Source organism: Ambystoma mexicanum, chromosome 14 (genome assembly GCF_040938575.1).
Source record: "Ambystoma mexicanum isolate Mex_15411 chromosome 14, UKY_AmexF1_1, whole genome shotgun sequence".
NCBI classification, from domain to species: Eukaryota; Metazoa; Chordata; class Amphibia; order Caudata; family Ambystomatidae; genus Ambystoma; species Ambystoma mexicanum.
The window spans coordinates 104,150,679-104,173,910 of NC_090940.1; the positions used below are offsets into that span (position 1 = coordinate 104,150,679).

The 23,232-nt window shown below is 41.8% G+C and overlaps 1 protein-coding gene across 5 annotated transcripts in view; it reads left to right on the forward strand.

Moving 5' to 3' along the window:
- Positions 1–23,232, forward strand: part of DCAF4 (DDB1 and CUL4 associated factor 4) — a 497,489-nt gene that overhangs the window by 244,967 nt on the left and 229,290 nt on the right. For all 5 annotated transcript variants that reach the window (XM_069638614.1, XM_069638618.1, XM_069638619.1 and 2 more), the window contains exons 8-9: positions 14,022–14,176; positions 18,932–19,014. In XM_069638614.1, coding sequence (XP_069494715.1) covers positions 14,022–14,176; positions 18,932–19,014 — 238 coding nt within the window. The remainder of the gene's footprint in view (positions 1–14,021; positions 14,177–18,931; positions 19,015–23,232) is intronic.

Genomic DNA, 23,232 nt, shown 5'->3' on the forward strand with positions numbered 1-23,232 from the left:
TGCATTGTGAGGAGTTGCGTTCTGGCGTTTGATCTGTTGGAGTGCAATCCTTTTGGGAATCCGTCAATGGTTTCCTGTTTTTTCCAAATATATGTACAAGGGAAAGGTTTCTAAGCACCCAGTTTATTGAAACCCTGCATAGAAGGTGAGAATTCCTTCTCTAGTGAGACAGGCACCAATATCCAGGCATTTCTTACTACAATATGTCTACACAAAAGGAAAAGGAAAGTGCACGTAAGGAACAGGCAGTGTTTTTATTTTGTGAAAAACAAACGTGTACCGCCACTAATAAGCCCAGTAACAAACCACCAGACATCCAGTTAAACAATGAAGTGAGACTTCTAAGAGAACTAGAAAAGCTACAAAGACGGAAATAAGTAAATGGTGGGAAGAATACTCATTGCAAAACTATGTCAATGTGGGATGTATCCCCAGAAGTCTACGGATACTCACAACACCCACCTTTGAAGAACAGGTCCCTGCAATGTTAGAAGAATGGGGGGGAATCGAGTAACACCTGCTCAGTGACATTTCTTAACATTTTAATCAAATATGCAAAGATTGATCGTGAGAAAATATTGTCAAAAATACAAGAGACTGAAGAACAACTGAAGACGATCAGCCAAAGTGAAGAAGGGAAAGCCATTCGCATAAACATGGAACAGGGGTACAAAATATTTGAGGAAGAAATAAAGCAAAGGGAAACAGCGGACATTTCTGCGCGATAAGGACGATTATGAGAAGGGGAGAGTACTCACATTCGCCAAAAGATTTGATACCTTAAGACAATTCCCGATTACAACATCAAATACAGAAAAGGATATAGCCAGCGAACCATCATCCTCAGATATAGACACCACAGAGAGTGGAAATGAACAGCCCCAGAGAAAATGTAATTTTTTAGAAGAGATGAGACTCTTAGGAATGGATGGCAGAAGCAACAATACTGGCAAAAAAACAAAAGGAAGAGGGTGGCCAAAATCAACCAAGTCACGAGGAACAAGAAAACAAGGAGGGGCAACTGCCACAGACACCACTGCAATTGAAAAGACAGACAGGCAAACACGCTCTGGGACAAAAAATTAATGACAATACAAAGTAAAGTTGCAGACATGTCCATTATCAATATAGCATCACAAGATTTCTCCTTTGAAGAACAAAAAGTACTCAAACTTGACTTAATTTTTGCCCCTCCTCCTCATATAACTATGCTGAAACAAGAATAGATTTTGACAGATATATGCGGAAAATACGCCTGAAGAAATTATTTGCCATCAATCCCCCAAAGCTCAAGCTGGAAGAACCCTTGAGTGGCTACACCCCCTTGGTGATCAAAGATACACATATATTACGTGATCTCATCCATTTGGAATCTGAATGGCAAGAAAATGAAGACCTAAGTGATCCACAATGGGACCTTATGAACATACAGACTGATTGGCCTTGCAAGAGTAATCTCAAACTTAAGTCACGTTTTAATCCTATGTTTAATCCAGGAGGGAACATTGAGGCCTTCCAAGATCTGGTTATCAGAGATTTAAAGAATTTCAGAAGGACTAAAATGTACTTCAGAGATAATCTTACTCGCCGAGAGCAGGAGATCCTGTCCAATATGGAAGACTATGTAATCAAGTCATTGGATAAGGGCACCAACATAGTCATAATGAATCGGCTAGATTACATCAATGAAGCCAATAGACAACTGAGGAATTCAGAATGCTATAAACTACTAGACAGCGACCCTACAGCAGAAATGAATGACAAACTATTCAAGTTATTGATGAAATGGAAAGAGAGAGGCCTACTTGACGAAGATATGTGTAAATGCCTGCATCCCAAATTTCCGGTGATGCCCACCATCTACTTCCTACCCAAGGTCCATAAAAATAAAACTAGACCACCAGGGAGGCTCATAGTTACACTCTGTGGAGCACTCTTTGAAAATGTATCTAAACTAGTGGACAAAACGCTAGTTAAATTTGTCACCAGTCTACCGTCATACTTAAGGGACACTAAGGACTTCCTTAACAAAATTTTGGATGTAGTCTCCCTCTACACATCAATAAAACACCAGGATGGTTTGAAATCGTACGAGTATTTCTTACAAACCAGATAACTTAACTATATGGAACATGCGAAGATGATTCTAGAGATGACCAACCTTTGTTTAACTAATAACAGTTTCTTATTTAATAAGAATTTCTACACGCAGCAGCAAGGAACCGCCATGGGGACTACCTTTGCTCCTCCTTATGCAAACCTTACTATGGGCTGGTGGGAGAAGTTCATAGTACCAGTCTCAACGAATAGTCACTATACAGAAAAAATTGTACTCTGGTTACGATATATAGATGACTTATTTGTAATTTGGGATGGATCTACAATTGAATGGTTGGAGTTTGTCAAGTCACTTAATGAGAATGAATTCGATTTGCAGTTCACCGAGTGCCACAGCAAGACTGCTATTGTCTATCTAGATATTCTTGTAACAGTGGCACAAGGTACACTAGTGACTGAACTTTACCGGAAACCTACATGCTCCAACATACCCTTACACGCTAAAAGTAATCACCCCACAGCCCTGAAGTGGAGCATACCCTATGGCGAATTCATTCGCATCAGACGCAATTGCTCTCAACTTGATACTTTTGATAAGGACTGCAGAAGTATGGCTCTCAAGTTCCAAGAAAGAGTTTACCCTAAGAGAGTGTTGGAAAGAGCGTACAATAAAGCACGAGAAAAGGATTGTTCTTCTTTATTGATGTCCAAAGCTTCTGTTGAAACAGACCCGGATGCAACAGATACCAGACTCATCTTAACGTTTAGTAAAGTCTCCAATAACATACGCCATATAATGCACAAATATTGAAATATTGGCATGTACTTAAACAAGATGAGCATCTGGGCAGCACTTTGGGAAACAACATAAACATTACCTTTAGACGCTCTACCTCACTCAAGGATAACCTAGTATCCAGTTATATGAGCCCACAAACTATACAAGCAGGTCAAGGCTGGCTAAGTGCCAACTCAGAAGGTTTTCAGAAATGTACAAAATGCAAGGTGTGCAAGTTTGCTAAGAATACTAAAAATTACCTCCATCCTGTACTACACAAGAATGTGACCATCAACTCCAGGATCACATGCGAAACAGAGTATGTTGTGTATGTACTCGCCTGCCCATGCGACAAGTGGTATGTGGGGAGTATTATTGGCAAATTGATACTTAGAATACTCCAACATTTAAGAGCCATTAAAAACATTGACCCCACATACCCAATGGCTTTACATTTTCAGGAAAAACATGGAGGAAAACTAGAAGGCTTTGCTTATTTTGGTATACACACGATTAGACACCAAGAGGGGGTAATCGTGAGCTCCTCCTCAGACAATCGGAGACAAAGTACATCTTAGATCTGAAAACTAAGAAACCAAAAGGCCATAACTTGGATGAAGAACTCTATACCTTTTTAGGCACTTGAGTAACATGAAATACATTTTAGAGAAAACGGAATATACATTGTAAATAGACCCCAACTCCTAGTATATTCTAGCATCTTCTTATATATTCTCACATTATTGTTATAATTGTAATGGCTCAAATAATCTTATAGGATGTCAAATATTTCTTATATTGGTGGTTCGTATTGTATTAGTATGTAAATGAATTATTACACAAAGGGGCTTAAAGGTTGCTGTGACAGGAAAGTGTTTTTCAAATGCATTTTGGTTAGTGGAACTATCAATTCAGTACTGTACTCCCAAAAGAGGAATTGAATGAATTTTAGGCCCCCTCTCCTTTTTGCTCTCCTATCTTTTTATCTCTTTCTTTCCTTTGATTAGGGTGAGCAATGTTTTGCTTTAATATTTCTGAACACATGATAACTGGCAGGTCTGTAATTCTATGCTCACCATCCCGCCTGTCTCTCTTAAATTGCACAAATGGTCAACAAAAAGGTCTCGGGTATTTTACAACGTATTAAGGTTTTAGTAAGGTGTTTTAATGCTTTTAAATGAACTGTAGTCTCACTCAGTTCATCAGGCAATGTAAAAGCTGGCTATCCCGTGTTCAGATGTTACATGCAGTAAGCACTTTATGTATCCCCATATAGGGAATACAATTCTTGAGCTGAAAAACTGCACATTGCACTTTACCAACATTATGTTGTAGATTGCTAGTTTGCACAGTAAGCATAAAGAAGCACTTGCACTTTAGGAGGTAATTCTTTACATGGGAACCTGAAGACGGTTTTGCCAAGAGCACTAGGCACTTTAGCCTAAGCACCTTATTGCCTTGTGGACATTTCATATTAATGATAGCCACATATCTTTTACCTCAGACTGTACTGACCATCACACAGAGAACGTTGCAGAATGTATTCTTAAAAAGGTAAATAAACAGACACAGACCTCTTATCTTAATGGTAAATCGTTATATAAAGGTCACTTACTTTGTACACTAATTCGATCCTAGTGTACAATGAACGTAAAGGTGCATTGCAATGTCGGCCTTAATTGCCATTCGTCTTTGTAACACTGACGGCATTTGGGCAGCACATAATCAGATGCCACATTAAGTATACACTGAAAGAAAGCCGCGACTGTGCAGAGACAAAACTAGTATGTTTTATACATGCGCAGGGGACATAATATGGTTGTAGAGTTTCCAAACGCTGTCAACAAACCAGGAACATTTTGCACTTAACTTATGCTCCTTCCTTAAAAAATATACATATGTACTGACAATGTTTTATAAAGTTGAGCATATTGTCTAAAGATGTTTAAATACATTTAAAAATATTTAATAATGGCAGATTTCGTGAATTGACAGCTTGCTTTGGAATGACACTCTACACGATGCAACCATAGAGATTAGGCAAGTTTAAAAGTCCTTTCTTTGTGTTCATACCCTAAAACGTGATCAAGCGGTGTGTTTGCCGCGAAATGCGTCATTTTCGTGTTTTACTTTCATGTCCATGACATTTTAACTATTAAATAATAATGTTTTGCCTACTGAATATTTTGGTGCTGTGCCTCAATGTTTGGAACGGATCATCCTCCCTGAGCTGCTTTCTGGAGTGCACTCCGAAAAACTTGCACGGTAGTACAAGTTCTATATATATATATATATATATATATATATATATATATATATATATAATTACACAGCCACCGTAGTGGCTGTGTAGTTATGGTTAAGTTGCTGGTTCCATAGGAAGAGCACTTTTTGGGCGGCCTATAACTCCGCTCCCCCTGGACGAATCCTCACCAAACTTTGCAAAAAAAAGTATATGGGCCACTCAGAATTTTTTTTGCAAAGATTGGTGAGGATTCGTCTAGGGGGGGGGGAGTTATAGGGGGGGTCCCAAAACTTATTTTTTTCCCATAGACTGAATGGGGGAAAAACTTTACGCACGGCTACAGGCCAAATCGCTGGACGGATCTTCACCAAATATGCGGCAGGGGATTGGTCCCGAAAGCATGCTTTTGTAAATTTGGTGACAATCCATCCAGTAGTTTCCTTAAAAACAATCAAAAAGTATGTCTCTAAAAATTAGTGATATCTATGTCCGCTCCCCGGTCACAATTCCCTGTTCGCTCCGTGGAAAAGATTTCAATTGGCTATTCCGTGGCATGCTGCCCGCGACCATGTTGCGCTTTCACCGATTGTTGTGCCACAGCATGAAGTGCGTCATAATCTTTCGATACGGCCGCCATGTTTACTTCGTTTTCTGTTGTACGCGCTCATCGCCACTAACATACATAAAGGAAGCAGACACCAATGCACTTTTTACGCTTATGGAACACTGTTTCGAAAGGTGAGCGTTATTAATAAGATGTGGCAGTACAACGTCAAACATTGATGTTTTCTTGTTACCACTCTCGTACGGTACAGTGGGACTTGCTACTCATTGTACGAAATGAACTTACTGCGCCCATGTTAAAATACATGAACAACATTACTAAGGTCAAACTGGCGGCCTACAGTTTAAAATCTAAGCCAGCCACCTGCACTATTTCGTACAAACAGCACTTCTGCACGTGTACGGGAGTAGCGGTTCTCATGAATAGCTGCTGATATGTTGTTGCAAAATGAGAATGTATTTCCATTCGGAGTGAAGGTCACTTGATTTTTGCTTTTCAATACGAGCTCAGTACGGCCACATATTTGTCGGCACCCATAAGGGTCACTTGTTTTTTAACCTTCAGCCACAGGGAAAAAGTACAAAGAATGCAGGGAGTAACAGTTAGAAAAACATATCGTTTGATAAGGTTATGCTTCAAAAATGCTTGTACCGACCATGAAATACCAGTTCTGAAGAGGTACTCTTCCAAATACACTACTGGCTGACTGTTCTAAATGCAATGGAGGCGGTCCACATCATGTAAGTTTATTTTTGACGCCTATACCGAACTGGCTTTAAATTTTTTCTTTCGAAAAGAAACATTTTATTTTTACTAATGAATTACAAGGTTTCTGTGCCGTTGACATTTTTTGATTCCCCATATGGACATAGCACATTGTCGCCGTTTGTAGGGTTCCACTACATTTCCCCAAATTAAATTAATATTAATATTTAGTAAAAATGGTATATGTTACACCTTTGTTTTGTGCAGAGGTTGCGTATTGATACACCTTTCAGTTCCCCTTTCACCGCTCAGCTACTTCCAAACTAAAATTGTATTATTAATAAAGACGATCCACCTTTCTGTGCCGTTGAAATGTTTTTTTCACATTATGGAGATTGCACATTGTCGCCGTCCATAGGGTCCCACTACATTTCCTCCTATTGCAATAATTTTTACTGAAAATGTTATTTATTACAACTTTGTTTTGTTCAAAGGTTGCATATTGATACATGTTTTATTTCCCTTTTCCCCCTCAGCTACTTCCTTCCCTATTGTGATTGACACGGATTGCAGCTACCGAATGATGGCTTTTTTAACCGTCAAATGCAACTGTTCGTCATCGGTTGTCTGTGCGTCATAATTCAGTGCGATGACCGTGTTGGACCTCTATGCCCTTACGCTGCTGTCGCCATAAGGAGTAGCATTCCATCCTTTCTGGTGGTGTAGATCACAGCCATTGAAGTCGTCTTGCAAATCAATGTGCAATGAAAACGACTACTGTGCCGGCAACGCTTATTTTCTGTGTGGGAAAGCAATAACGTGGCCATTACCATTAACATTTTCATTGTTGACCAAAGAGACAAACTTACTACTTTTATGCAAATGTGAATAGGGCGATCATTTCACACAGTTTATTGTGAAACAAACCTACTTTACTAATTCTATAGGGCGATGATTTCACTCACTTTATTGTGAAATAAAACTACTTTACTAATTCTTAAATGTTAGTGTTTTTTCCCCAATTAACTCTCCTATTTCAAAATGTGACGTGCTACGTTGCAGGTCCTAATGTGTTCTTTTGTAGGTGATGCATCATGGCACGTAAGTCCTTATGGACGTATCTGGTTATGCTGCCAAGGAATGTTATGGAGAAAGCTATTGCATACCACTTGCTTTGACTACGGGAGGCTCAGGCCAATCTCATATGCTTTAGTGCCGTCAGGCCAATTTCTGTCACTGTCAGACCACTTTCTATCACCCAGATGCCCCATTAACCAACATTAGTTCAGAATGATTGGTATCTTTCTGAAAGAGGATAAATGAGTTAAGGTGCATTCAAAGTGTTTGCTGTACAGAAATGTTTGTAAAATAATACATGGTTACACCCTCCCAATACACATATTTTCACACCTTTCAACCTGTGCCACTTACGAAATTATGTGTGGAAAGGTGAGTGGTAATGGTGTTGCTTGCAGTATTTCTGACGTGATTGCGCTTCCCATCACAGAGTTTGTTGGGATCTAGTGCAGATGTAATAAGACTAATCCTTTGCGTTTTGTACACATATTTTTATAGACAAAAATTACTGCATGTACAACACATGTATGTAAAGGTCATTGACGGTGACCGAAAAGCTTCGTGTTGTGCATGTGGTAGTGTTTTGCTCTTTAACAAGTGTTGTCATGTACATAACAAATCAACTGTATAGCGTCCGTCTCTGAGGAGTAGGTTGTATGTATGGTTAGTGCCCACAATGTCGAGGAAGTGGGTACTGTCCATTACTGGAAGGGACAAAACATTGCTTTGAAGTCGCCATGTCCACCAGGGACTGGCTTTCCTGTAAAGGTCTTGCTCATAACGACACATTTCTCAAGGAACAAAAATGTGGTGCTGCCATTACGGTCACACGGTTTCATTTTTGCTTTCTGCAGGCTGTAATGGAAAGCAAAGAAGGGTTTCTATCCAACATCCTTCTTCCATTTCTATGGTGGCCATCTTGGAAAAGGATTTGTTTTCTTCAGCCGGGAACACCGGAGGCGTTCCGGTTGAAAACAAAAAAATCCTCTTTTTTGGTACCACGGGTTAGTGCTATAAAATCTCAATTGCTAATGACATTCATGCCCCATTTCTTGGGGAGGAATGGGGGTTAATGATCCAGAGACGTCGTTATGCACTCTTGCTTCTATTGTACTGCAAACTTGCCTTGTGGAGTTCTGCGCCGGAAATTTTGAAGTTAAAAGTTCCTACAAGAATATACAATGTACTTCCTCACTATCAACCAGGCACACATGTTATTGTGAAGTGTGTATGAGTTTTCAAACACGCCCCCATGCTGTGCGCCAGCATATGATAATGTAGCATTCTTCGGAAGGTGGGCAGTTACTTCAAATGTAGTATGCTTATTTGTTACTATTAGAACCCTCGTAAATGCAGTAGAAACATTTTGCTAACGTAATGTTATCATTCAAGTACACTACTAAAAACCTATGCAATTCAGTGAAAAAAACTTTGTTAAAGGGACGTTATGGTTACGTTGCCCTACTAAAAACATGTAAAATTCACTACAAAAAAAACTGTTATGGGGATGTTATGGTTAAGTTGCACTACTAAAAACCTGTGAAATTCACCCAAAAAAACTTTATAAAGTTGACATTATGGTTCAAGGTAAAATCGAAAAAAAAACTGAAATTCGACAGTTATGGTAGGCTAAGCAACCATAACTGCCAGCACCACTGTGCACTGCTAACACTAACACCCAGGACATCAAAGATAACATCACAAATGTCATTGATGACATCACTGATGACATTACATGTGCATTGACTTTTCAGAAGAGGGGTTGTGAATGTAATTTTAGCAAAAAAATATCAGGGATTATCGGGACATGTGTAATAAAGTACATACTTCATTACGCAATGTAGTGTTCTGAAGAAAATTTCATTGCAGTGTTCTTTCTAGTACAGGAACCTACTCATACAGAAATGTAGGTATTGGCTGCAGCATACACCACAGAGGTGCTAAGTTTGTATTTTCCAAAGTTGTATAATAAAAAGGTGAATGTTTCTGTATCACACTTTTGTGGTCTGTGAAACATGTACTAAATTGCTAATAATGCATCGCTTACTACATATTTCTAGTAATACACACAAACATAAATAGACTAAAATGCTTACAAAGATGGGGCTTAAACGTGTAGAGTAAAGTAAGCATACAAGAGGCAGTATCATTAGCAACTGTGTATAATCAACATGATTGGATTCACGCACAAATATGATTGCTGTGTTTCAGCCCTGCTTCTTCCACTATATATGTACATCAAACGATGCGATTAAATTCAAAGGAAAGTAGTGTAATGACATGTGAGAATAGCAACATTTATAAATGTAATACCTTTTGAAAGTTAACTTTCTGACTGTCAGTAAATAAACCCACCTATCCTAGATATGGCAGTGAACAAAAACGAAGGGCCTACACGTGTGATGTCATCAGTGATGTCCTGGGTGTTAGTGTTAGCAGTGCACAGAGGTGCTGGCAGTTATGGTTGCTTAGCCTACCATAACTGTCGAATTTCAGGGGTTTTTTCGATTTTACTTTGAACCATAATGTCAAGTTTATAAAGTTTTTTTGTGAATTTCACAGGTTTTTAGTAGTGCAACTTAACCATAACGTCCCAATAACAAAGTTTTTTGTAGTGAATATATATATATATATATATATATATACTCTGCATTATACATATTGCATTAAATAAGCATAGTCAAATAGTCAAAATAGACACAGTAACTGGTCTAAACAGAACACAATTCACCCCTAAAGCCAATAAAGAAGACAAGTGAAGTTAAGCAAGATAATATTCTCTTTGTAAGGTTAACTAGGAGGGAATGGTAGCAATTTAGCGCAACATGCATCAAAAGAAATCAGACTGGTATCAAAAATACAGTGGGGGGATACAAAGGACACACCTAATACCAATAGGAACACAGAGGCACGTACAGGCACACTGTTATTTACATTGTAATGAACATTGGAAGTGAATGTAGTAATGTAGAACTATAAAAGGCTTAGAAAATCGCAGTAATTACTTCAAAGTACAGGGATTGCTCTACAGATTACAGGACCTCAAGGGGGACAACGAGACAATGGCTGTTTACATGTAAAAAGGATTGTCACTTTTAGAGAGTTTTTACAGTTCCAGAAAGTTTGTCCATAGGATTTAACGGGGACAAACCAAATGGGTCTCTCACAATTATAGTGAAAAATAGGTAAGTATTATACTTCGTAAGTGCGAAGATGACAGCAATCACTCAACTGAGGAGTCAGAGGCACCCCACCAGAGATGCACAAAGCCCAGGCTCCAGCAGCACATGGCTGCAGATTGGGACTCAAGCCACCAAAAGTCAAATAGTTGTAGATAAGTGGGCACAGAAGACACTTTGCAGTCAAAGACATATGTTGCTGCTGGACAGGACCAGCAACGCATTCTGGGTCACCAGATCTGTGGACAGTGAATCAGGGCAGTGACTGGGGCTGAAAGGACGTATGGAAAAGGCCTGCAAAGCCCAGTTGCAGAAGTAGATTGAATGTCTGGACTTGGTCTGGTTAGTTGTTGGTTGGAATCTCTGGTCAGGATGAGCAGAGTTCCAGTTGAGGATGGAGCCAAAGCCGCAAGATTCCGATGAAAGGCCCACTTCAGAAGTCTCATGAGTAGAAGGACTCTGCATCGGCAACAGCAGTGAAGGAGCATTCATTTGGACTGCAGCAAGTAGGTCAGAGATGGCTCAGGTGTCACGAACCGAGGAAGCTGGCGGTTGTGGCCCCGTTGGCGTATGAGCCGCCATTGAGATTGCCGCCACGTTCCCATCCACCGTACTGCGACGGTCTAGTTTTTCGGAATACGCCGTCGCAAGCCTATTTCTTTGCGTTCAACCCGGAAGCCGACGCGTTGCAACCCTTCGCGTTTAGGCTTTCGGGTTAACACGCTGTTTTCCTTTAGCTCTCGCTTCCCTTCCCCCTTCCTGCTTTCCGCCTTGTTATTGCTGAACTAGCGCTTCTCTCTCTTCTTCTGTCTACTTCCCCATCTTATCTCCGCATTTATTTACTGTATGCCTCCAACGTACCTTCCACCGCCCAGTGCACGTCCGCTGGAACGACCAAGGAACTCCTCCACCGGAACCCTCAAATTCCTGCTGTTCTCCTGTACCATCCATCAAGACAGGGGTTTTTTATGCCGTAAGGCTTTTTCCCCGGACCGGTCTGCTGCGGAAGGAGTGCCCCTCCTGGACCTCCTAATAACGGGTTCAGGGTGGCTTCCTCTCGCGGCCGGCCTTATCTGCACAGCAAAGAAAAAACATTGTGGCGGAAGAGGTTCGGAGCAAAACCGGAATTCAAACCAGGTGAGGAGGAGGATCGGGAGCGGGGGGATCAGGAATTGGAGCCATTACAGCCCGAGCTTGATATCAGGAAGAAGCAAAAGATCAACCACTGCAGAAAAACGGATCTGGTACAGCTCATAGGTGGCCAACTCATCGCTGCAGTTTTCGTGGCATTTTTATGGGGGTGTAAGTTCCCCATACCACCTTTCTATGCCCCCTCACCTCTTCCCAACCCCCAAAATAAACAAAATACCCTAACCATGCACATCCCCCTTAGAGCTGCAGCAAAACAGCTGCAATTAGTTGGCCCCAACATGTTGGGTAAGTACTGCAAGTTCAGCCCCATAATGGAAAGCTCTTCAGGAGGCAATCCTTGACATCCTACGATGGTGCAGAGATAAAGTGGAGCATCGATGAGCCACTCTGGGTCCAGCAAGGCTGAAGAGGGGTGCCCACCTTACGTCCAACGACTATTACAAGGACATGAAGGCTTCTGGGAGGGCATCAGAAGCTGCAGACCTCAATTTCCAGCAGGCATCACCTATGGGAATCAGAAGGGGAACCTTGCTGAAATTATTTTTTCAGCGGTAGAGGGTGAGGCGCAGCCAATTTCTCCAGCAGACTTCAAGGTAAGCTCCAAAAGGAAGCGTGTTCAATAGCCCATGGCCTCCCTAGTTAAAGAGGCACGCAGTGGGGCAGATGTAACCTGCATACTAATCCACAACCATGCATCAGTCTACATTTTGGATGCCATCCAATACTGGATTGCCAGAAGAATTTCATACACTCCCAAACAGATGCATATTGATGTGTGTGGGAGACCCCCATTCAGCTCTGTCAAGATAGGGGTCCACCAATGGATGACTGGGTAGACTCTGTCCAGAGCCTGCTTAGATATAGTGGTCATTTTGGCAGTTTCTCTGACCCCATTTAAACAGAGAAAGGGTACAAAGGAAAATGGTCTGGGATATGAGATTTTAGAAATGCTTTAGTACCCAAATGTCCATCATATATGTGTATTTGGCTTCAAAGGTGGTAAAGGCCCACAGGGCGGTGTAGCCAAAAACAAAATGTAACACTGCCACCAGCCTACAGCCAACAAACCTTCTGGGTGACAGAACACTTCCAGGGACAAAATGAGCTGCTCAATGAGCACCCCTGCAAAGCCACATCCATCTAACATGGCTAGAGAATAAAACGGTAACTGGGCAAATCATGCTTTTATTTGTTGCCTTTGTGTAAAAACAGATACTGTTTTGGCCCATCCTCTTGGTATATTAAATCCATTTCTTTACCCAAATTGAATTTGCTGGTGCTTTTTACATGAACTTTAATCATTCAAAATCCTTTGTACTTAAATGTTTTCTCTGAAGTCATTGTACAGATTTCTTTGACGGGCGTTTACTTGGAGGTTTCACCTCTCACAAAGGCGTTTTCTCTGAACGAGATGGCATGGACAGCCCTGTGGTAAAATGGGTTGCCTCTTCAGTTGGACTTCAGTAGTCCCTCTGACCACAAAAATAAGGCAGAGATTCTAGAAACACCAAAGTGTAAAAAGCTCAATGTTTAAGGCTCCCACAAAGCGGGACAGCAGAACCCTCAACAATGAAATTCTTCCCTGACGCAAATAATCATATTTTTTTTAGGGTTTCTTTATTTCTTCTGCTGTCCTCTCGTGGTTTAGTGAATGCTCTCTAAACCGATTTGGAAGCAGCAATGGAAATGAACGTGGGACTTTGAGACTAAGACTGAACATCTTTTTATGTCTTTCATTTTCAATGGAACCGTGACATTGCCGAGCACTTTGAACAGCCTACACATGCCTCTGTGACTAGATGAGATGCCATTATGAAACATACTTGTTAAATCTCTACAAATGTTTCTTCCTGGTTATCTCCAAGGGTGTTGGTGAAGTGTCTTTTATTCTGACTCTGAACTGTCAATTGGCCCAAATAGCCAGTGAAATGGCTAGGACCCATCCCCTGTATTTTACAGACCTACCATTTGAATCCTTCGGCAGCGACTCAAAAACACTATTACAAAGAAATGGTCAATATCTCCTCCCCTGGGCCTAAATGAAAGACTCCTGGGAAGTTGACATTAAAGGGGCACTCCGACTAATAAAATGGGTCTGGAGTTTCCCTTTAACAAATTGATATTTCTTATTTTGATTATGAACCATTTGCAGGAAAGAGTTGTCTTGCTGTTTGTTCTCTATGTGCCATGCGATTTATACAAATAGAAGGTGGCAAATATAAGCTGCATAAACTGATCATATTTGTATTCTTTTGTTCAAAGAACTGCCAGGGTTTTACTTCGACCCAGAAAAAAATCGTTACTTCCGACTTCTTCCTGGGCACAACAATTGCAACCCCCTGACCACTGAGAGCATCAAACAGAAGGAAATGGAGGGCAAAAGGCTGAAGCTTCTAGAAGAGGACACGCACCGGAAGGTGAGCGCTCATACATCCATTACTTACTCACATAGGTCTCTACGCCTGTGATTAAAACAGTAGTAACTCATTTGATATTGTCCCTGTAAGCTAACCTGTAAGTAATTGGTTAACATTGAGCTGGACTTCTGAAACTCTAGCATGATCTAGAGTTTATTTAATGACTGCAGATCCAGACTCTGACAACATCACAGTGTCATTACTGCGGTTTCTATTGTGTTGATCAATGAGAAAATAGAAATCGAAGCAGGGGCAAATGGTATCCTTTTGAAACTAGATGCATGTAAAATGATGAAACTATCTAAACTATGAGTACAAAATGAACGCTAAATAGTTTTATCCAGATCATGGCGTAACATAAAGCCTGATTGACTTCTGCCCAGGATGTGCTTGTCCTCGAGGTATTGTTGGATCTGGATGCAGGCTGCGTGGTTGAGGATTTTTAGGATGAAGGGTACGGTAGTGATTGGGCAGTAGTTTGTGGGGATGACGGGGTTGAGAGATGTTTTTTTTAGTATCAGAGGATATATGCTTCCTTCAAGGAAACTGGGACAGTTTTTGTGGCGAAGGACTAGTGTATTATTGCTGCAATGATGAGTGTGTGTCTTTGATGATGGGCGCCAGACAGGTATCTGCTTTGCAGCTGGAGGGTTTAATGCATTTAAAAATGTTGGCTACTTCGAGTTCTGTTACAGGGCAGAAAAGTCAAATGGAAGGGAAGGAGGGTAGTGGGGTGCAATGGGAGGTGTGGGGGTGGTAGGAGGCGGTTTGGCGCAAATGGCCAGTTGTTTGGCGCAGATTTTCTCCTGGAGTGAGAAGATTTTTCCCATGTGGGCATCTTGCACCCTGGTTCACCACTTGTCGCCTACAATGAGGTCTGTGGGAGGGGTGACTGGAGATTCAAGTTCATGCAGGATCTTAAAGAGTTTGTGAATGTAGGATTTTGCATGGTCTATTCTTGCGTTGTAGCTACTGGCATTGGCTGTATGTATTGCTCTTTTGTAGTCTTTACTGAAGGAGATGAACTGTGCTTTGGTGGCTAGGGAGGGGTCTTTTCTCCAGGCTATTTCTGCTGCAGGTTTCTTGGCTCGGGAAGCGTATAGTGTTGTAAATTTTGACGAGGTCCTCAGTGTTAGTTGCTTTGTTGGCCAGGTCTTTGAGCTCTGAGAGGAGGGGTGTAAAGCAGTCCTTGTTGAGGTTTTTGGAGCAGTGGGCTAGGGCTCCTGGTTTCACTGGGTGACCGGGGCTGGGGCGTTTGCTGATGGGGATGTCAAAGGTGATTGTGTGGTGGTCTGACCACAGGCAAGTTGTAGTGGTGGGGCTGGCCAGGTTGCAATTGAGATCAGCAATCCAGTTGAGGCCTTGACCTTGGATGTGGGTAGGTTCAGATGTCTGCTGATCGATGGCTGTGGCTACTCTTTCTGCGTTTGTCTGCTGGGTTATTGAGGCCTAGGTTGAGGTCAAGATTTTGGAGCTTGATGGTGGGATTGATATTTTGCATGAGGTCCTCCTCAAAGGAAAGCATGGGGTCTGGGGGTTAGTAGATGAGTTTGAGACTGACCTTGTTGGTTGGCGAGAGAGCTTTTCACAGTTTGTGATTGGGCAAGTGTTAATGACCCTGATGGCGAGGGTGTTTTTATAGATTAGTGCAACTCTGCCGCCTTTTTTGTGCGTTCTATTGTTGCACAGGATGGTATATCCTGGGGGGTAGCAATAGATAATGCGGGGCCCGCAGCTGGGTGGGGCCAAGTTTCGGATATGGTAAGCAGATCAAGGTCGTTGGTCATAAGGAGGTTGTGCATTTCAGGGGCATGAGCAGTGACTGATCTGGCTTTGATCAGAGCACATTTGAGGGGCTCGTTATAGGTGACTGTTGGAGAGGAGTGAGCATGGAGTTTAAGGGGGAGGGGTTGTAGGGCGAAGGGGCCAGGTATGCATGCAAAGGAGCTTGTTTCTGGTATGGCGTGGGGGTGGTGCTGTGGAATGAAGAGTGGGCTGCTTGGGTGTGAAAGATCTCCTGGTGCGGTTCTGGAGGCAATCGATTCTGATGGGTAGTGGGGGAGGTAGACTGGTAGGGAGGAAGTGAGTGTCAAGGTGTTTGCTGACATAAGAGGGGTGAGTACTGTGGAGAAAGTAGAGCAAATGGGCTTACCTGGTGCAAGGAGTTGCGGGCGTAGACGGGTGCCGGGAGGGGGGAAGCAGCTAGGAATTAATTGGTGCAGAGTCCTGAGGGTGCCACATAACAGTGCCTGAAACCTGCGGCGCACAACACTGCGCCCTTTGCCTGCGCAGGCTTTGCCGCAATGGGCTTCAGTGCCTGGTCTTTAAGCGATCGTCGCCAAGGGCAATAGGTTTTGGAAGGTGCAGTTCCCCAAGTGATAATGACCCCTCCCGAGGTCTAGAATACTATTAACACCAAGTGGTAATAGCATTATAGGTTGTGGACTTGTGGAAAAATAAAAAGCGTCAGTTTAATATTGAGGAAATACACAAAACATGTTAGTACATTAAATGTGATTTTATTATTTAATATTTAAATAAATAGCTGATCTTTGGAGGGTAAGCATTTTAATTGCAAACTCGGTTGAACTGTTTAGCATGATCATGCATTACGTGTAACGTAAACGTGAATTATTTCTCTATATTAAAATGGAAGCATTGCTTCATGTTTTAGATTTCCCTTTGGTTTGTTAAATTGGAGTGTCTTGTTCAAAGAAATCTAGCTGGGCAATTGAGTTCCTGTTTCTTGAATGCAGAGAAATGCTCTCTATGGTTTGCCTGCCTGCTTCTGACGTCAAAATGCTTTGCATGCCGTCAATAACACTAAACACTGTGAGGAGGTCAGTAACAACCTCCATGTGCTAATATTGTGTTTATACTGCAAAGGGAGCCACAACCCTCTGATTCCAACTGCTCAGCCATTGTTAACAAGGGGATTTTGGAGAAACAGTGGAGGAAAGAACAGTGGCAATATTGATGACCAATAATAGAGTTGTGGACCACCTGATCGTATGTCACTTTAAGATATTTGCTTGACTCTAGTTTTTTTTTGTCATCCTTTTCCATAAACTGCCACCCTCACTAGTAGCATCAAGCTGTGTCACTGGCAGTTAATCCGGTATCTATTCACATCACACCGCACATTGTATAATTGGTAGTTTATAAAACCATCATACTGGATTGTTAGTATGTGTAAGGTTGGGTGTGCTTTTTTCATTATGTCAGAGTGAGGGTGTTTGGTGCACTCTTATGTGCATTTTGCAAAGGACCTGGCATTATATGTGGGTTTCTCATCATACTATCAATTACACCTCAAGGTCTAGACATGATCCGTTATTTCCTTCTTCTTTGTTGGGTACATTATAGGTGTACTTTACATTGGCCATGGCTACTGGTTATGCCTTTGTACTTCTTAACCGATCATTTCTGGGTTATGTGCCGTTGGATGTGGGATTGCATCACAGATCATTCTAGATACTTAACGGTGGATTAGGAGCACATGCTTAGCTGCTTGGTGAAGAATGGTTGATTTTCCTGTTGTACTATGCAATAGTGGGAGTATTAAACCTCTTCCTTGAGACGGTTTTAGCTAGTCGTGTCTTTACCTTGACTAGGTGTGCAAGTGAGGGCCTGGTCAAGTCTCAGCCTGTGTGCATCTTTCAAACTGGGCAGGTGTATCTTGTTTCCGGTCAGGCCTCCTTGGGGATAGAGATTGTGGAGGAGCCAGGTCTTCAGTGTCAAACTGGGAGAGTGCAGTTTTGATCATGTACAGCATTCCTTGATTTTGGAGGAGCCTGTGCATAGTAGAAGGATCCACCCTGTAGCATTGTCCTGGTGTCATGGGTCTCTAGATATTATGAAGCACATGATCTGTTTTGAGCTCTTTCTTGTGTATCAGGGCAGTTTGGATGTATGAAATTCTGCTCCCTCCTTGTGCACTGATCGCAGCATTTTATGCGTGTGCTGCACCTGGGCAAGTGACAGGGATGCGATTTCTGGGACCACATTTTCATAGTAGTTGGGCTGCTGTGTTCAGCACACATTTCTGTGATTCAGTTACATTGGTGCTTCCAGATAAATTCCATTACTGAAGTCACCATGAACAAATGCCAGAAGGTTTGTCTCTGGATTCTGAAATCGTACAACAAGAATTTGTTTGATCGTTAATGGGTTGAAGTCCCTGAGAACAACCATGTTTTCTATTGCCTTTTGAGACTCCAGAGAGGCACATGTTGATCTTGAGTGGTACGAAGGAGGTGTTTCCTCATTTCAAGGTTTCTGTTTTACCTGGGCTGAATACAGGATGGTTTGCTGTTTTCCAGCACACTGTACCCCGACATCTGGTTGGGATTGGTAAAGAGAGGTGATGTCCACATTTTTGGAAGGTTTTAGCTGTTTCCTGAAGAGATGTGGCGATGTCAACCCAAATGGACAGAGCCAGGTCGAATGTCTCTAGCTTTTATAGTAATCATCAAATTACAGAACTATTCTCTCTTGGCACCTCCCCTTCTTAACTTCTCAATGAGCCGAAGTGTTTGCCACAGGTTTCTACAAATATGTCAAATATGTGGTCTGTGGCTTTTTTATTTTTTGCAACTTCCTACTGAAATTCTTGCTGAGTGTGCTAGTCCTCCTCCCTTCCTGTATCTCAAAAAATACTTGTTTTTCTCAATTCTTCAAATCTATTTACGAAATTAAAATTAAACACTTAAGATTCTTGTTCAATAACCGAGATTCTCCTTTTTGTGCAAGCAGATGTCTGTCGGAAGCGGGTTGAATTCTTCACTGTTGCTGCGAAAAAGGAAGCTTGGATTGCTCAGTTCTACCAGTTACTGCAGGTAAAATAACCTCCTCCTGTGGGGAACTCTTAAGAGGTGTGAACAGAAACCAGATTGAGCGTTAGTTTTTAACCGTATTGCTTAAAAGCAGGGAAAGATTGTTCACATGATTGGGAGCATTTTCTAAAGCCTATGTATGTACAAATTGATGACAGTAGAAGTATTCATGAAATATAGGCGAGTAATTGAGAAGCGTTCAGGGACAGGTGATGAGGCAATATTGATAAGTATCATGCCAGCAGGTGGCTACTCCAGCAGGAAAGATGCGTCCACTGTGGTAGGGGGATTTACCAATGATACCTTCTGGTATTTTCGATCTCGCTGTCTCTAAGCTGTAGCAATTATTGCTTCTGAATGCAGTCACTCCCTGACTGGGAAACAGGAAGAACCGCTTCACTGTCTGCTTGGATTAGTATATATATTTTTAATTTTATTTGTGTTTATGGTTAATACAAACCTTTACACAATATTAAAATCACATAGTGAAAAAAAAAACATTACAAACATATTCACAGTATTCAGTCACTCGCGTTGAAGACACTCAATTAAATAATAATTAATGTTAAAAATAAGAAAAATATATAAATACTGCCAAATAAAATCATCTATAAAATCCTCTTAAAATTTCATTATGAAGAAGTAAAATTAATCATCATGGCAGCATGATCCCACCATTTATAACAGTACAAACCAGACAGTGCATTGTTCATTTATTATACATTAAAATCCATTAGATCAAAGAATTTAATTATTTCAATTTCAGGGAAATTATTTGGCTGAGTGCCTTCTTCCAAACAAAATAAGTGGTCCCAGAAATAACAATGGACTCACCCGAAAAAATTGCAGCCCAGAATTGATTTTCTCCAATGTGTGCAATTGTGGATACAAACTTGTTATATCCATAAGCATACTCCCTTGCTAATTGGGTACATTGAGTGTGGATATGTCTGGCGGTCTTTATTTTTAAACTGCACAATCGGCAGAGTGTTTCCTCTCTTCCAATATGTGCCCACCACCCGTATGCTCAAGAGCCAGAAGAATGTTAAATCGTAGGTAATTAATAAATCTTCGGATCTCTTTGGAGCAAATTTTAGTAAGATATGAGTGAGGGCACCCAATGTGAAGGCCTGAGTATTGTATTCCTTATTCATGATACGGTTAGATAAGTAGTCCTTGTTCATGGAGGAATCCTGCTTTCCTCTTGATAAGTTTCATTCGATTAGGGTTAGCTAATCTCACCTCCGAATCTAGATTAAGAATTTTCAAGAATTCCTCCACTCATTCTTTCAGATTAACCAAGAAGAGATTGTTACAATATCTGTTGTATTCTGCCAATAGCCCATAAATCGATTTTTCATCAGACGGATCAGAATAATGTTGAAGTATAAAGCACATTTCTGTATCAGTCGTTTTGCTCTAAGTGATGTAATGCCAAGTTCCATGCGAAGTGCAGTCATAGGAACTGACTGTGGAACATTCAACATAGTGCGCATGATTTTTGCCTCCAGTGTGACAATCCCTTCTAATTTAGTTTCTCGTATAGTAGCGAGTCCATAGGTGATACTAGGAATAATACTACTAGTGTACACCTTAATGAGGCCCTTAATGTTATTCTTATACATAATCCTTTTATGTAGGAGCCATTTTTTCAGCACCTTTAAACGTATGTTGCTGCTATGAAAATCTTTACAAGGAGTGCTTTTAATGGGAACTCCTAAATAAGTTCACCTCTCAGCCACCTCTAATTTAACACCCTTAGTATGTGTAACGCTCACCTGATTCCCGTAGAGGCGCCGGTCTTGACTGGGCGTATACCGTATCTTCAAAGGTGATGTGTAACACACGGCTGGCTCTTTGGGCTGGACCTCTGTGCACTGTATGTCTGACTCGAAGGGTAAGATGTCTTAGGTAAGTGAACGCTGTGCTCTCCATCTGCCTCGGGGCAGGGTGCTGTAACCAGTTTCTTCACTGGATAAGGGGAGCAGGCCTCTTGACTTCAGAGGACTGCTGTCCGTCGTTTACTGCACGAACGGTAAGTTTCGAGTAATTCTAATGTCTTTAAAGTCTTTAGTAATGATGTTTCTTGTTTTGCAGGGTTCCGGCGATGGCGGATGACGGGCTGAAGTGAGTTGAAGATGGAGCCCGTGTGATGAATAGAAGCGCCTGGAAGCACGTAAGTAAGCGCTTGTTGCCTGCTTCACGATGCGCTCTAACTGTCTTTTTATTTTTGCAGGTACAAGTTCGGAGCGGCTGCAGGGTGCCGGAATACCCACTGGGTTAGATGTGGAAAGGAGTAATGGCACGTGAGTATTAAAGTTCCCCAATGTCTTTAAACGCACCTTGTTTTGTCTTTCAGATGCGGGATGCAGCGCCGAAGGCCTCCGGAGCGTGCGAAGAGTTGGTAAGCTTTTGTCTTTCAGATGCCGGAATGCAGTGTGAAGACCTCCGGAGCGCACGAAGAGTAGGTAAGCCTTTGTCTTTCAGATGCCGGAATGCAGCGCGAGGCGTTGGTGACAGCCGATGGACCAGGTAAGTGAAGAGCTGTCACTGAAGACCGTAATGCTAACCTGTTCTTTCTTGTCTTTATAGGTGTTGCTGAAGACTGGATTCAGGATGGTAAGCCTTTTTCCTTAGGCCCAGGATCAGATGCAGAAGACACGATGAGCGTTCTGCTGCAGAGGATGCAGAATAACGCAAAGCAAGATTCATCCATCGGGTGTGGTTTAAATAGCCTCCTGTAGTGCTTAGGTGTCTCCTTCCACAGCCACGCCTAGGTAAGAAAAGAGTTCCTGCTTTCCAGAAGAGTTCCAGTGTTCTGAATCTAGGGAGTGGCTCCTGCCCCACCCAACAGGAAAAGTAGTTCCAAACAGAAGAGGATCAGAGGCTCAACTGGCAGGCAAGTAAGCAGCATGGTCTGCTGCAGGTAAGTCCACCCAAGCATTATGAGCCCGGCGCTTCCAGCGCTGGGACTGGGCATATTTATGAGCCTGGTGCCACTGGCGCCAGGACTGGGTCCAAAAGGTCCCAATTGGGACTGGTTGGCACTCGGAACCTGGGTTATGGATCTGCTTCCAAGGGAGTTGGGAAAACCCTGACCTTTTGGAAGCAGAGATCATGACAGTATGCTAATAAAATGTAGCTTTAAGTTCTCTGTCCAAAAATTAATATTTTTGTTTTTAAACCATTTATTTGGAGATTATTACTTTGGGCATATTCCGCTAGTGCACTAAGTGATCGCTGTAATCCAATAGGAGTGTGATCCACAAGTACGGTATCATCAGCGTATCTGATCCCTGGTACTGGCGTGGTCCCAATGATTGAACACACTGTCATGATTTTTCGCAAGATTTCCCTCGCTGCCTTCTGTGAACTAGCCCAACCCATGCTGGAAAACACGCCACCTTCATGCTGTATCACTACTATAGTAGATCAGTACAAATATATTGTTTCTTCTGTTATAGATACTCTTGCCCCCCTCCTCCATTAAAATTGTCAAGACTGAGACGCTGGACCAATCATTGTTCTGTGACAAAATTCTTGCCCTTAGAATACAAAAAAGGAAAATGGAGCAGACTCTGAGGCCAATCTAGCCTCTTATCGCAAAGCCGCCACTGACTATAAAACTGCCATTTTGGCTGCCAAACATAATTTCTATGAAACTCCTATTAGTAAAGCCAAGTAATCTCAAAAAGAGCTTTTTGCCATTCTAAACATTTTTGAGGGCAAGACCAATTCCTACTCTTCCATCACTAAAAATAATCTGTGGTGTTTAGACATTCAATTGGGTTTTAATGCTAAACTTAATCTTCATTGCAATAAAATTGTCTCGCTACAAGCCAAACTATCCAACCCTCATAGCACTACTACTAATGAGGTCTCTGCTCCTTACTTATCGGTCACCTCAATACCTACTTTTAACTTAAAAGAGAAATCGGAAGTTGAGCTGTCTGATATTGTTCAGCGCCTCAAGCCATTCCCTGCCCTGATGAAATCTGTCCCCCTGCTAAGATTATAGACTTTTTTAGCTTCCTAGCCCCCCTCGTCACCAAACTGGTTAACTCTTCTTTTACTAACTCAATTGTTCCTGCTTTCCTTAAAAATGTTTGGATCTCCCATGTCCTAAAAAAGGCTACTCCTGACCCAGCCTCTGTGGATAATTATCGCCCCATTACTAATGTCACCTTTCAGCAGAACATTTTGGATAAAGTCGCTTACAAT